The sequence below is a fragment of the Podarcis liolepis genome (genome assembly GCF_965112155.1).
Source record: "Podarcis liolepis genome assembly, chromosome: 4".
Classification (NCBI taxonomy): Eukaryota; Metazoa; Chordata; class Lepidosauria; order Squamata; family Lacertidae; genus Podarcis; species Podarcis liolepis.
Genome location: NC_139558.1, coordinates 87,177,840 through 87,193,525, shown reverse-complemented (window position 1 = coordinate 87,193,525; position 15,686 = coordinate 87,177,840). Strand labels below are relative to the sequence as shown.

The 15,686-nt window shown below is 45.9% G+C and overlaps 1 protein-coding gene across 1 annotated transcript in view; it reads right to left on the bottom strand.

The window, feature by feature from the left end:
• TRPC6 (transient receptor potential cation channel subfamily C member 6) overlaps window positions 1-15,471 on the bottom strand; it is a 63,285-nt gene extending 47,814 nt beyond the window's left edge. Inside the window, exon 1 of the mRNA XM_083499402.1 lies at window positions 14,256-15,471. Within this exon, the coding sequence (XP_083355528.1) occupies window positions 14,256-14,401 (146 nt within the window). The 5' untranslated portion in view covers window positions 14,402-15,471. The remainder of the gene's footprint in view (window positions 1-14,255) is intronic.
• Window positions 15,472-15,686: the final 215 nt, after the last annotated feature.

Genomic DNA, 15,686 nt, shown 5'->3' with positions numbered 1-15,686 from the left:
AAGTATTGCAGGCTTGAGTGAAAATGTCAAGCAAAATATACAGAGACAGAGGCCACTATGTGATAACCGAAAAGGAACACTGTCCATATTTTCTGAACAAGCTAATTACATTTTCTGCTCAAAGTTGATTCATTATTTTAGCATTTATGAGGAAATGAAAGTCAGCCATGCAGAAATATGACTACAAATTACTGTTGCTCCAGACAAGTTTTTCAAGTTGTGCTATAAACCATTTGTGCATTAATGTTCCACAGAGTTTAGCAGGGCACTATTCAGAGAATGGAACTGCAATTAGCGCCACGCTTTCAAAATATTTGAGATTCAAAGTATTGCAGCATTTTTTTTTGATGAACTATCGATCTCCTCCTTATATTGTATTGTACAATTGAGGGCTTGTTTTATAGGTAAAGAAGCCAAACAGTTAGAAACAGCTGTCCCATATAGCTAAATACTTCAATCTTGATCGTTTTCTCACTCTCTTAGGTATTCACAAGCAGGTTTCAGGTAGTTTCCATGTTAAGAATAACATGAACCTGTAAGGTGGTCCTTAGCAGAGTTTCGGATTAATAGCTGGATCCATTCCTGACACTTACGTACACAGCTGAGGATCTCCAGGGAGCACTAAGCCTTCTGCCCCCGTCTTGACAGCACTTGGATAGGCATACTACTAGCACAGGTAATGAAGGTGCAGCTCTGAGGAGGGATGGGACGTCTGGAGTTGTCGATGAACCTAAAAAGATGCCTTTTATGAGGACCATTGGCCACATAGCCCAGTATTGTTGATGCTGATAGGTACCAGCTTAGTTCTCACAGCAACCTTTGTGTGAGTTATGTCAGGTGGAGAAACAGCTAGATGCCCAAGGCCACTCAGTTTGTTGAGAGGTCCTCCTGACGAAGTTTGCTGTGCCCTCCAGATATTGTTGGGACTACAACTCCCATGAACCTCATCTTACATGGACAACGGATGATGGGAGTTATAGTCTAACAACATCTGCAGGACACCATTTTGGCTATTTCTGCTCTAGGCAGACCAATGGCTATTGAGGGGTGAAACCTGCAATGTGGGAGGTTGGACTGCTGAGGTCTGGGTTCAAAACCTCACCAGAAAGGCTTTCTGGACAAACGACTTCCAGCACATGGTAAAACAGTTCTCAAACTATACCATAAACTAGAACAGGATGGCGGAATATACTCCTAAGAGCATATAGTGCTTAGTGCTGCAAAAATCTGCAATCAGCCAATGGCAGAAGGTGTGGCATTATTGTGGAGTTTTTGAGCATCTGTTTCATGGCAAAGTCCTACCCATTAGTTTGGGATTATATGCACACATATCCATTATATATGTTAGCAATCATTAGCCTATGGAATTGCCCCATTACGTACAGAGATAGAGAGAGAGATTTATTTCATTCCCAACTGAGGCTATAGTGTAAATTCAGTACTGGAAGATAATATAATACAGCTGTTGGCCAGTAAGTCACTTATAGGTTTTTCTAGTCCTTGGGAATTTATGCAATTTAGTGAAATGATGAACTGAGAGAGGATACTGGGATTGTATGACAAGCAGTTTTCATCATCAAAATAAGTACTGGATTGTTTACATCTTTCTGTTTACATTTTTCTGCTACATTTTTGTATCACCTTGGCTCCAAGCATTCATTTGAAACCCCAGCTGTACTACTGTAGAAGCCAAAGTGTTTAATAAAAAATGTTAAACCAACCTCAGCTGGGACCTTTACTTATTTTCCTATATGAATTGAAGCTTCTGTTTGTCAAGAAAATGAAAAAGAAATGGAGTAAGAAAATAAAGACAATTTATGGAATTATTTAAAGAAAGGCAGCGGTGTCACTTCTCTCTCCTGATTTGTTAATTGCAATTAACAGAGGGCTGATGCTGACATGTCACAATCCAGCCAAAGTTAAACATTGGGACTGATGGACATTGAATGGATGAATGAATGAATGAATGATTATAGGATTGCAGCGTAAAGATGGTTCCTGTTTGAAGGCCTGTACTCTGATTGTTTTGTATTGCAAACTAGGCTAATTCTTTAAATCGTCATAGCAGGCAACAGTGAATGATGGGAATTGTTGTGGCTGGCATCCATCTGTCTTGAGAGACAATGGAGTAAGCTTCCAAGGGTGAAGTCAAACCGCTGCATTAGCAGCACCAAAGTGACACACACACACATCCGGGCGCGAGCCTGGGCAGGGTGTTTGGAGGTCCTGAACTGCCCAGACAACAAGACCTCCCTCTCAGCCTCACTAATGTGGTCCAAAGGAAAGCAGATCAACATGTTTGGCACCAGCTTGGCTGCAGGAGTTGCCAGAAGGAGGCATGCAGGCATCTAACTATCTTAGAGATTCCGCCCCAGATTTGTCTAGGGTTTACTCCTGAGCTTTTTTTCTCCCTAAGATATCTCACAAAGCAGAGGAGGTTTTGCTTCTCCTAGATGGGCTACCTTCCCAGGCTGACAGGCCCCATCTGCCCTTCACTTCCCTCTGTTAGATTTCTGTTATGCCACTGTGCAGTTTTTGGAGTCACAAGACTCTGTTTACATTCCAGACTGTTGAAGTCTCACGGGAGACGGATGTTGATGTTACTGGTTTCCTGTTTCTTTCTCCCAGTTGTTCACTGACTCTCACAGAGAGCAGATGTCTATTCTTTTCTGTCTTGTGTAGATAGAAATAAACCTAGCGATGTAGCATATATTTCTCGCTCTTCTGCTGCTGTTTGGATACTCTGCGTAATGAGGGAATGTGCCTGAAGCCTCATTAAAGGCTTAGGTCATTAATCACCGTTGGAAGAGAGCCTCGATGGATTCTGACGTACGGCGTGGGGGAGAGCCGTTTCAGCTCGGTCGTACGGAATCTCCGACACCCTCTACACAGCATGTGCAGAAACCGCCTTCTTGACTGCTGGATCCACCATTGGTCCCATCCGCTCAGTCCAAAACTGACTGGTTGAGCAAAGCTATGCTAAAGTATGGTTTACTGACATGAGAATTTAGCCTCTGTATGCTGAAAACAAATCCCAACAGCAAATGAAAATTTATTTCTCGGAATGAAAGATTTCAGTATCTTTGAATGCAGCGACTGTAGCATTCATGGATCCCACCTTTTAGCATGGCTTATTTTGAATTAGCTGTAAGAATGGCAGAGTTAATGGGAAGCTTCCCCCCCCCCAACAAATTTTATGTTGTGGCTGAATGTGATTGCAGAATGCACTCATCTGTGCTGTTACCATAAATTACAGCATCCATTCTATTTTTTTTCTTTTCTTTTTGAAAAAAACACACCAAAACACCAAGATTAAAGCTGAGTCTCAGCATTAAACAGATGGTGAAGCTGCAAACGCTAGCAGCTCTAATCACCTGCTGGAATGTGGGTGTGGCTGCAAACAACCTCCCTGACTCCAAACAGCTGATTAGGGTACAATCACTATTTCTCTCTCTCATTATGGATGTGCAGGTGTCTCTGGCAGCCCCTGGATAGCTCTATACAGCATCACAAATGGAACCAATCTGCTCCATTTGCACCCCTGTCACTTGGGTAGCTTCATTTTCTTTCATAATGTTTTTGGGGAGGGTGTGTTTTCTGCGTGGGTTTGTTTGCTAAATCAGGCACAACGCCTTTGCTGTATTTCCTAGCTTCACTGGATGTGAATTGCTGCAACGTGCAGCTCATTCAGCAATACGATCTTCTAAAAAGCAGCCGGAGAAGGACTCACGGGAACCATTGGCTCATCTAGCTCAGCAGTGTCTAATTCTGTACACAACACAGAATTACAGAACTGTAGATTTGGAAGGGACCACAAGGGTCATCTAATGCAACCCCCTGCAATGCAGGAATCTTTTGCCCAAGGTGGGGCTCAAACCACCATCACCCTGAGATTAAGAGTCTTATGCAGTGGCTCTCCGGGGTTCCAGACAGAAGGTCTTTCCTACTATCTGGTGATCTTGGGACGTGAACCTGGGAACTTCTGTGTTCGAGGTCTTCCCCAACATTTAAGATTGGCACTTAAAATTTAAGAAAGGAAGATGCTTCTGTAAAGGTTGGTGACCACTGGAATATGCACCTTCCTGTCCAGTTGTTTTTGGGGGTGAGGGTGCATAGCATATGCTCTCCCAACGGGCTGTGGCCCTTCCCTTCCCTGGAAATGACTCTGTTCAGTTCCACACAACCAATTTTTTTCAAGCACCAACGCAACATTTCATCCTTCCCAAAAAGGCAAGCACATAACCTCTTGCCATGCAGCAATCTCTACAGAGCTCCTTTCCACACATGATGCTCTCCATAATCGTAAGCAGCCCTCTGTAATGTGGAGGCTGGCTATAACACTGTCCTGGATTTAAAGAACCGGTGGCGCAGTGGTCTAAACCACTGAGCCTCTTGGGCTTGCCAATCAGAAGGTCGGCGGTTCGAATCCCCGCAACGGGGTGAGCTCCTGTTGCTCAGTCCCAGCTCCTACCAACCTAGCAGTTCGAAAGCACGCCAAAAAGTGCAAGTAGATAAACAGGTACCGCTCCGGTGGGAAGGTAAACGGCATTTTCATGTGCTGCTCTGGTTCGCCAGAAGCGGCTTAGTCATGCTGGCCACATGACCCGGAAGCTGTACGCCGGCTCCCTCGGCCAATAAAGCGAGATGAGCGCCGCAACCCCAGAGTCGGCCACAACTGGACCTAATGGTCAGGCGTCCCTTTACCTTTACCTATGTTTGGCATTGCAAGCGTAATCTAGGTTTCATGGTATCGTGCCGGAGAAGTTAGAAAAAATGGCACATTTAGTACAACTGGGACATTTGGCCCAACTCATTTGCTACCTATGCCTCCTAGCTGTTATTCCTCTTCAGGGACTGTTCAATTTGTATGAATTTGAATTTATCCATTTTCTTGCTTCATGCAGTATTAAAAAGTACTACCATTCACCAGGTTGCCATCAAGGGATTATATATGTTTGCCCTTAATAAAGCATAGAATTGCAGTCTGCAAACACAGGTAAAATTGTATGCTTGGTGGGCGTAATTAAATACAAAGGCCAGCTGGCTCTCTGGGCTCTTAAATAAAAAGGAATTTAATCTTAGTTTAACAAGATATAAAGGAAACACATTTGTATAAGAAAGCCTCGGGATTTGCCCTCCTCTAATTACTACTTCACCCTCAAATCCTTTCATCCTCCCTCCCCAGTGCATGGGGCACTGGAAGTATGTTTTGCAGGCAAACAGCACCCTGTTTATCATTCATTGCAGAATGAAGCTGCAGTGTAGAAGTGTCTGTAAAGGTGAATGTAGCCAGGAACTTAAGTCTGAAAATGGGAAAAGCTGCACTTGCATGGGGATTCCATCTTTGCGCACTTTGATAATCCTTGGATTGTGCAAACAAGCGTTTGTGTGTGGTGTGTGGCAGCCAGAAACATTTTTGTCTTGCAGAACTGCAGGCTACTGTATATTTACTGGGACACATGTCTGTACCTATAGAAATAAACATACCTTCCACATTCACGCAGATTGCTTACTGGTGCACAGCATAATAAAATGTGACTTTCTGGTGTTAACTAGGGAAGTCTTAAGACAGCTTAATAGAAGCGCTAATGGTAAATGAATGTACAGGTGATAAAGCTTTTCCCTTGATCCCTCCAAAGGGTTGTGTAACTAAATAATTGTCCCATTGACAGGATCGGCAGCAACAGGAGCTGATATGTTCTATGCTTAAGTAATATTATTTTAGGGTCATTTGGTAGTCAATATCCATCTAAGCGAGGATTTGGGCTTTGGGAAGGAGATGCAAGACTCTGGCAGGGTCCTCAAACCCTCCAGCCTTTTCCCCAAAGCTGGGAATGTGCTAACTAGGCTTTGGGAAGAAGGAAAGGGAACTCTAGGACCTCACGCATTCCTTTCCAAAGTCCAGTGCCTTGCTTCCCCAGCAGAATGAGAGCTGGGGGCAGGGCCTCAGATGTTGCAGAGGGCCGCTAAAAAAGACCTTGAGGGCCACATGTGGTCTGTAAGGAATGAGGCAACTTTTCAGTATGGCCAGTGAGTCTGGGGTGATTGGAGTTGGAGCCCAACCACATCTCTGCCTGAGACGTGTGCACAAACTTATAAGCAGTTATTTTAGACCTAATAAGAAAACTATAATGGATTTATGTGGAAACATATGGTTATGTAGGAAGTCTGCAGAAGAGAGAAAATGTACATTTGTATGCCATGTGATAAATTGGGGTGGAGGAATGACCCAGTAATCTTTTACTTCTGATTAACTTGGTTGCTTTACACATTTAAAGTGCTAATCATTCGACACCCACAAACTTTTATTATTCCTACAACTTTGGTGAGAAGTCGTTAAGATTCTGCGTCTGAGAAATGATGAGCATTTGGGTCAAACCTAAATTTATTTTCATCTCACTCTGAAAATAACATATTATTATTATTACTATTATTATTTCAAAACAGGCATAATAATTTCACTACACGTTAAAGGTATATTGCCTCTGAGAACCAGGCCCTAGGGTGGATGGATCTTTTCCCTCTTGAAGGCTGTTCTCCCAGATTAGGAAAAAAGAAAGGATATGAACTGAGGCAGGTCATTTTGACTCAGGTTTTCTCTAAGCAAGCACACACAGCAACCTCCTGTTAGCAATAGACAATGATCAATGGCGCTCACCTAGAGACTCTGGTAAAAAATGTGTTCCGTCAACTTTTGCTCAGTTTTACAATCTAAGAAGGTGTGTTGCAAATCACAGTGATCTTGTGGCCTGAGAGTTGATTTTGTTGAGTTCAAGTCACATCCTTGCGGTGAATTAATTTATTGGCTACTGAAGGCCATTTATTTCACAGCAGTTGCCTACAATTCCCAAACCGTGGGACATGTGTCTGATAGACAAGTGCCTACACCTTATTGTTTCCAGTAAGTGCAAAAAAAACCCAGCCCTTTTTTATTCCTGCAAAATCATCTACCTGTGCCTATTTTATTTTATTTATTAGATTTATATACCACCCTCCTCAATAATCTCAGGTTTGTGGGTTCAAGCCCCACATTGGGCAAAAAAATTCCTGCATTGCAGGGGGTTAGTCTAGAAGACTCTTGTGGTCCCTTCCAACAATAAAGCTCACCAAAAACCAACAGGCTACTATTATAAGCGCTTATGCACCAACACTGGATGCCGATGAAGACATTAAAGAAAAAATTTACTCTCAGCTGGATACTGTCCTATCTGATACGCCTAAGGAAGATAAAATTATCCTCCAGGGTGATTTTAATGCAAGAGTTGGGCGAGATTTCGATCTGTGGCCTGGGACTATTCGGAAAGAAGGAGTTGGCAACAGCAACCAGAACGGAATCTTACTTTTGATGATATGTGCAGCTTTATTACCAACACACTCTTTTGACAGAAAAATAAATTTAAAACTCCATGAAGGCATCCTTGGTCAAACCACTGTCACCTCTTGTTGTTTAGTCGTTTAGTCATGTCCAACTCTTCGTGACCCCATGGACCAGAGTACGCCAGGCACTCCTGTCTTCCACTGCCTCCCGCAGATTGGTCAAACTCATATCACCTCTTAGACTATGTTATTGTCCATGCTAAAGATCGCCATGATCTTAGCAAATCGTCTCTTAACAATATCCAGTGACCCTTCCTGAATCCCAAAATGCTTTTCTGCCTTCTAGGGGGACAGTGGACATGATTTTCACCACTCAGCAGCTTCAAGAAAAATGCAGAGAGCAAAACCAATCCCTGTATATGGCGTTTATTGACCTGACTAAGGCTTTAGTAAATCGTAATGCCCTGGGGACTGTCCTTCTGAAAATTGGCTGCCCAGATAAATTTGTAGACATCATTCGGCTGCTCCATGATATGATGCAACAATCGCAGATAACAATGTCTCTGAAAGTGAACCATTCACAGTGGGATTAGGTGTTAAACAGGGTTGTTTTATTGTCCCAATTCTATTCATTATTTTCATTTCCATGATCCTACACTTTGTCGAAGGGAAACTCTTCACCGGAGTAGAAATCATATATCGAACAGATGGAAAGCTCTTCAGTCTGAGCAGGCTGAAAGCAAAGAGTAGGGTTACCGTAACTTCCGTCATAGAGCTTCAGTATGCTGATGACAACGTAGTGTGTGTACACTCAGAGGATGACCTCCAAACCATCCTAAATATCTTTGCAGAAGCTTACGAATAGCTTGGCCTATCACTTAATATCCAAAAAGCCAAAGTGCTGCACCAACAAGTACAAAATAACCCCTCTGCAGCGCCACAAATCCAACTCAATGGTGTAACATTGGAAAATGCCGATCACTTCTCCTACCTAGGCAGTTATCTTTCCACAAGGGCCAACACTGATGCCAAAATCGAACATCACCTGAGCTCTGTGAGTGCGGCTTTCTCCCAACTGAAGTGCAGAGTGTTTGAGGACCGGGACATTTGCAAAGAAACCAAAATGCTTGTTTACAAAGCTATTGTACTACCAACCTTACTATATGCTTGTGAAACATGGACCACTTATAAACGCCATCTCCAACTCCTCGAAAGATTCCATCAACGGTGTCTCTGAAAAATTTTACGCATCACTTGGGAAGACAGGCGAACTAATATCAGTGTACTGGAAGAACAAAAGATCACCAGTGTTGAAGCAATGATTCTTCAACATCAACTTCGTTGGACTGGTCATGTTGTGCGGATGACTGATGGTCGTCTTTCAAAGCAACAACTCTATTCCGAACTTAAAAATGGAAAGCGTAATGCTGGTGGTCAACAAAAGAGGTTTAAAGACTGTCTCAAGGCAAATCTTTAAAAATGTAGTATAAACACTGACAACTGGGAAACACTGGCCTGCGAGTGCTCCAGTTGGAGTACAGCCTTTACCAAAGGTGTCATGGGCTTTGAGGACACTTGAACTCTGGAAGCAAGGGAGAAACGTGCTAGGAGGAAGGCATGCTTGGCAAATCCACACCGTGATCAACTCCCACCCGGAAACCTATGTCCCCACTGTGGAAGGATGTGTGTATCCAAAATTAGCCTCCAAAGTCACTTACAGACTCGTTGTTAAAACCGTGTTTGTGGAAGACAATCTTACTCGGCTACGAGTGATTGCCACAGAAGAAGAAAATCTATGATTCTGTTTTTATTGTTGGTGTCTTTATTGTTAGTCGCACCAATTTTTTTGTTAAGAGTTTGTTGTCATATTCGTCAAGTTTCTTTTATGCTAAGTCCTGTATGTATGTATGACCATCTTGGCTGTCTCTTAGTGAAGACCCAGGTCATTGAGCCTGAGCTTCCACAGCCGCCAGCCGCCACGAACCACCATTGGTAGGACTGGCAGCGGCAGCAGCAGATACATTCAGTGTTTATAATATTTCATCCTCTTGCTAATTATGCTGTTTTAAATGTGCATTTTGTATTTGACTTCCTTTAGCCATGTTTTCTTTTGAAATGCTTAAGTTAAAAAAAAATGCTAGCCATGTTAAATGTGTATTCTGTACTTGACCTCCTTTGCAAAGTTTTATTTTGAAATCTTCAAGATAATATTTTAGTTCCCTGTTACCTATGTTGTTTTGAAAGTATACTTCATATTTGACTTTATTCAGAAATGTTTTATTGATTTTTTTATGTAGGCTGCAAACTTCCCCCCCCCCCTTAAAAATATAAAGTAGTATAGAAATGAAATGAATAATAGTGATAATAATATGTAGACTTATAGCCACTGAACTCCTTAATCTTAAGCCTTTCCTATTACTGCTGCCTCCTACCAACAGTCCTATTCTGTGCCAGGCTGTGTTAATAGGTTTTGGCAAGTTTAAGTGGTATAAATCAGAGGAGGTGGATAACAAAATGACTCATGTTAAGTAGTTAAGATACAAAGGGAAAGCATTAGCGAGGAAGAAACTATGCCTCTTACAGCCATCACTGAATGTTTCAGATTCTTGTCATGTTACATAGTGTAATCAGTTCTTATTCTGCACGGAGGAATGACTGTACCTCTCAAACGCATTAACAAGTTAAAGTTGTCACCATCAAATCAAGAAACAGAAAAACAGGAAGCACAGCATGTAAAGTTCATGTAATTTCTCAGAAACTCTATTCCTTTAAACATCTATGCATTATTTTGAATGTATATATTCTGGATTTTTTTTAAAAAAAATAGGTAACCAAACACAAATGCACCATTCAAGATAGCTTCATTAATTTATTTCTAATTTGGCTACACTGAAAGGTGCTTTCAGATTTACTCATCCAGAGGCAAAATTGATGAAATCTGATTTTCCTGGCTAACCCAGAATGTACCAGGTTTGGCAGCTCAGGAGGCGTGGAAAAGTGAGATGCTGTGCTCGGTTTCTTTCACACAAAAATTTGTGAGAAGATGTGACCTAAATCCCAAACTAAGTGTCAACATTTCCAAGGAATTTTGCATATTGAGCTGCAGTCTGCAACAGCTTGATGTCAGCAGTCTTTAACCTATGCGGAGATTATTCTGTTTGGAAATAGCAGTGTGTATGTCTTGCTAACTAGAGTGTTGTTAGGATGGATAGCCAACTAAAATCATCACACTAGGGTGAGGGAATATGCCATATAGATTAGCAAAATAAAATTACTGTTGCAGATGGCAGTGGTTCGTGGCCAACTTTCCCTTATATTCACAAGGCATGCACAGCTGGTTCTGACCCATTCATGTATGGCATGGACTCCTGATGTTACCCCCTACTCCTACGGAGGAAAAGAGTTGACATGTTGGTTGGGAAGGGGAAGGGAGCAAAAACATCTGTCGCATAACTGGATTATGCTTCAGGGGATGTTAATAATGGTCTGCTGAAATGAGAACTCTCTGGCAAGGACCTACACAGATATTCCATGCCAGAGAGCGCTCATCTCTCCGTCTCAGCAGACCCTTATTAACATTCCCTGAAGGATAATTCACTTACCTGACAGATGCTTTTGGTTCCCTTCTCTTCCCCACCCCCATTCCCCCCAAAATACACATTTCTGCTCCATTTACACACACACACACACACACAACGCCTTCCTACACGTATGTCGAGTCCAAGACGGACTAGCATTACGCAGCAACTCCTAGTTCTGACACTTGAAAAGAGATGCCTCTTTTTTCCCTTTTGCATCTATCATTTCCTTTTTCCTCTCCACTTCCTGCACTGGGCTGTAGGCAGGAGATAGCATTACTCACTGCATCTGGAGAGAATTTGTCAGTTCTTCAAATCTTTTTCAAGTATGTGTACTGCAGTAGAGTGGGAGGCCAAAGACTCAGGTTGGCTGTGCCTAAAAGTGCCTCTCAAGAATACAGTACAGTGGTACCTCGGGTTACATACGCTTCACGTTACAGACTCTGCTAACCCAGAAATAGTACCTCGGGTTAAGAACTTTGCTTCAGGATGAGAACAGAAATCAAGGCCCCATTAGCTAAAGTGGTGCTTCAGGTTAAGAACAGTTTCAGGTTAAGAACGGACCTCCGGAACGAATTAAGTACTTAACCCTAGGTACCACTGTAACTGAAAATACAGAGTTCTCAATAAAGGTACTCCCTTTCTTTTTCACCTTCCTGGTGGTGCCCCCCCCCCTTTTTCCCTTTGGAAGAAACCACTGAGTGTCAACCTGGGGGGAAAGAGGTCTCTGCATCATTACCAGCAGACATAATGGGGTGGGAGGAGGGGAAGCAGATAGTTTGAGGTTTCAGAGAGGCATCTGGGTGACCACAATACCAGCTGAGAGATCTCTCTTCCAGCTTCCCTTGGCCAGAGTGCAGGCTTCCCCCAGGTCACCACGAAGCAGCAGCGATGGTCTCTTTTCTCACCACCCCTCTGTGAGCCATTAATTCTTCATACTGCTGGCAAAAAAGCAACCCAATCACACACTCCTGGTGCCTTGCAGCCTTCCTCCAGCATGCAGCAAGTAGATCAGCTCACATCTTTGAATCCTGTTCCCTTAGTTTGTACTCGCAATCATTTGTGGACATTAGGAGTCTCGCTCCATGTGAAACTGAACTGGGAGAGAGAGAGAGAAATCTGTCCCACCCCCACACACCCTCCCTTATTTGTAACTGCCCTAGTTAGAAGGAAACTGTTATTCATTTCATTCCACTGGAATCTTTTCTAGCCTACAAAGGACCTCAGGATATTTAACGCTAGTACAGTGTTACCTCGGGTTAAGAACTTAATTCGTTCTGAAGGTCCGTTCTTAACCTGTAACTATTCTTAACCTAAGGTACCACTTTAGCTAATGGGGTCTCCTGCTACCGCCGCACAATTTCTGTTCTCATCCTGAAGCAAAGTTCTTAACCTGAGGTACTATTTCTGGGTTAGCGGAGTCTGTAACCTGAAGCGTCTGTAACCCGAAGTACCACTGTAATGGAACTGCACCGTAGGATCTCTAGAGTAGCTACACACTCCCTCTGACAGCAGCCCCTGACAAACATCCAGACATAGGAGTTCCCCACATTCACCTTATTCCCCCGCTTCCAAACACACCTGTAACTGTAACAAAAAGCTCACGGCCAATCCTGTGTAAGAACTGTCTTCTTTATGCACCCTGCCTTCTTAAGAGCAGGGATGGGGGAACCCACGGCTCTCCAGATGTTTCTGAACCAGAAACCTCACCCTCCCTGACCATTGCCCATGCTGGCAGAGCCTGGTGGGAGTTGGAGTCCGCCAACACCTATAAAGGCTTCCTCATCACAAGAGAGAAAGCACCTGCATCCCTGTGTGTCACCTCCCTCCTTCGACATACACTTTATATACATCCTCTTCATCACATTCCACTTCCCACACAAATACGCTGCTCACTTACAGCCCTCACCAAAATACTCCCCGCAGACACACATCCCTAAACCTACAGTGGTACCTAACCCTAACCCTGAGCAGGAAGGCGCATGCTCAAATGGTTACCAACCTCGACGGAAGCAGCAGCAGCGCTCAGAACCTCAAATCTTAACATGTTAAAGAAGAGCTGTGGGAGTGCGCATGCTTTGCAGGGGAAAGCTCCCCGTCATCTCTGCGCAGGGCTGGGAAAGCCCCCGGCCTGAAATCCCAGACAACTGCTGCCAGCCAGTGTAGGCAATAGTGAGCCAGGTGGAACCCATGATCGGATGCAGGATAAGGAGCTTCCTAATCTTGTAAATAGGCACTACATAAGTGTGTTGGTGTGGGTTTTCCCTTTGCCTGTTCATTCAACCGGGCTGGGAAGCAGGCAGCAGCTAACAGTTCTGGGGTGCCAGGCAGGCGGGAGCCCTTCCCGTGCCACATCCAGCCCACAGGGGCCTCCATTCTTATGAGTGGGGTGCCCCAAATTCTCCGCTGCTAGTGGACAACAGGTTGGCTGCCTCTGCTCCTTGGGCATGGCATTGGCTACCTTCTACATCCCATCATTCCCTCAGTTCCCACACCTAGACAGCTGGGCAGCGAGCAGCCCACATCTTTAATTCTTAGCTGTAGCTAATGCCACCCTCAATCTCCCACACCACCCTGTGATGGAAAGAGGGGCTGCCTGCCCCAATCAATCAACATCAATACAAATCTGAGATTCTGCACCCACCCCCAGCAAAAATCCTGGCTGCACCCATGGGGATGCCTCTCTGGAAGAGAAAAACACACAGACTCCATTGCACTCTTATACGAGAGAAACCACCAGCGCCTGCCACCTATTCCCTATCTTCCCTCCACGGGTGCCGATTTGAATAAAATATTGAGGGCGGGGGCGCCCCAGGTAAGCCCCGCCCCGCATGATCACATGACATGGCACACCATTCGAATGGCAATGCTCATCAACTTGGGGGGGGGGCTCAGATATTTTATTGTGGGGGACGAAGGGGGCCTCGCCCCCTAGAAGTTGGCTCCTAGGCTTCCTTCAAACCCCACGGCGGAAAGGCTCCCTAGATAAGGATCGCCCCCCCCTCCAGCCCTCCCACATCTTCCCGCGCTTTTCCCCTTTCCCAGCGGGGGAGGCTGGAAGCCACAGGTGCAGCTCCGTGAGGGGAAAAGCTCCGCGCGCCAAGAGGAGCTCCCTGAAGGAAGCTCTCTGGATCCGGGAAGCGAGTCAGCCCGGCCTCATAGCAACCCCGCTACTGTTTCACACGACCCCCTTTGAACTCTTGTGTTTCGAAAATGAGAAGAGCGCGCAGCTGGCTTCTCTCTGCCCTATTCCCACACCGTCGTCGTCGTCGTCGTGAGGGAAAGAGACGCGCCTGACTTTCCACCCCTCTCCAAAAAGCGGCGCCCACCCCCTCGCTTTGGCGGGAAAAAGCCACTCACGCGGGGTAGTAAGCGTAGGGCGCCGTGCAGTTCTCCTCACACGCCTCCGAGTCCATCAGCAGGTAGTCGCGGCTGTCGTTCCTCCGCGCTCCGCTCGTCGCTGGAGAGCAGCTCGGCCCGAAGGGCGGCTGGCCAATTTGGCTCATGGCGCTGCTGCTGCTTCTTCACCCCGCTCTTGCTTGGGGTCGTCGTCCCTGAGAAAGCCCCTCGTTTCCTTCTCGAATTATTATTTAAAGGATGACCCCCCCAAAAAAAAAACCTGACACACACAAAGGGGGAGAGAGTGGGGCGCTCCTCGCACTCGGGGCTGCTGCCTTTCCTTCAGAAATAAGGAGGAAAAGTGGCCCCGGGGTTCCCGCCGCCGAGGAGGAGATTCGCCTGCTTGGCGCGCCCGCCGCTCGCAGCTACGGGCAGCGCGGTGTCCCCATGGCGAAGGAGGAGCCGGGGTCGCCGGAGCTCCAGCGGAGGCAGCGAAGCCCCGAGCAGCCCTTCGCCTTCGCTTTGCTGCCGGGGTCGCTCGCTGCAGTCCATGAAGGTAGCGGTGGCGGCGGCGGCGGCAGACACCGACTGAGGCGAGCAGAGAGAGGAGTTACTATGTCAACCAGCGAGATCCGCCGCCGCCACCCCTCCGAAAGTCGTCACTGCCCGCAGCCTTTGCCAAAAAAAGGAGGGGGCTTTAAAAGTTTGCGCGGCTCCCGCTGTCGAGGAAGAAAGAAGGGGGAAAGGGGTGGAGGAGAGAGAGAGGGGGGGGAATCACATGGCGCAGGAGGAAAAGTTCTGGCGCGCCCGGCCGAGATGCGAGGCGCACCATCCTCGGCAGCCACGCCCCTCGGTTCCTGCCCGCCCCCTCGACGTTCCCTTGCTTTCCCCCTTGTAGTAGCGCAGGCACGTCCAGCAGGTAGATCGTGACCTACCGCTAGATCACTGGACGTCTGTGGTAGATCACCGGCTCCTCCCATAGAAGCTCAACAACTTTGGCTCGCCTAAAAAAAAGCTCATCATTTTCTCCCTGCACCCCCAAAAACGGGGCTTTCCTCCTCCCTAAAAAAAGTGCCCAACAACTCTTTCACCTGAAACCCCCAAAACAGGGCCTTTGTTCCTTAAAAAAAGCTCAAGAACTTTGACCTGAACCCCCAAAAAGGGGGCAGATCACTGCCAGTTTTTAACTCTGTGAGTAGAGCGCAGTCATTTGGGAGTTGGCCACCCCTGTAGTAGCGCATCAGAAGGAAGCATCCTGTTTACAAGCTGCCTCCCGAGGGAGCAGCTCTTCGGAGGGTCTCCTCCTCCTCCTGCGCGCGATGCTATGCGAAGGCATCGAGGCGGCTCAAGAGCTAGAATGGTCCCGCTCCTGGTTTAGACTCGCCACCTCTCTCCATCGCTAAGCATCGTGGAAAGGTGTAGCTTCGTCAGTAGAGCACGAAGCTATTAATC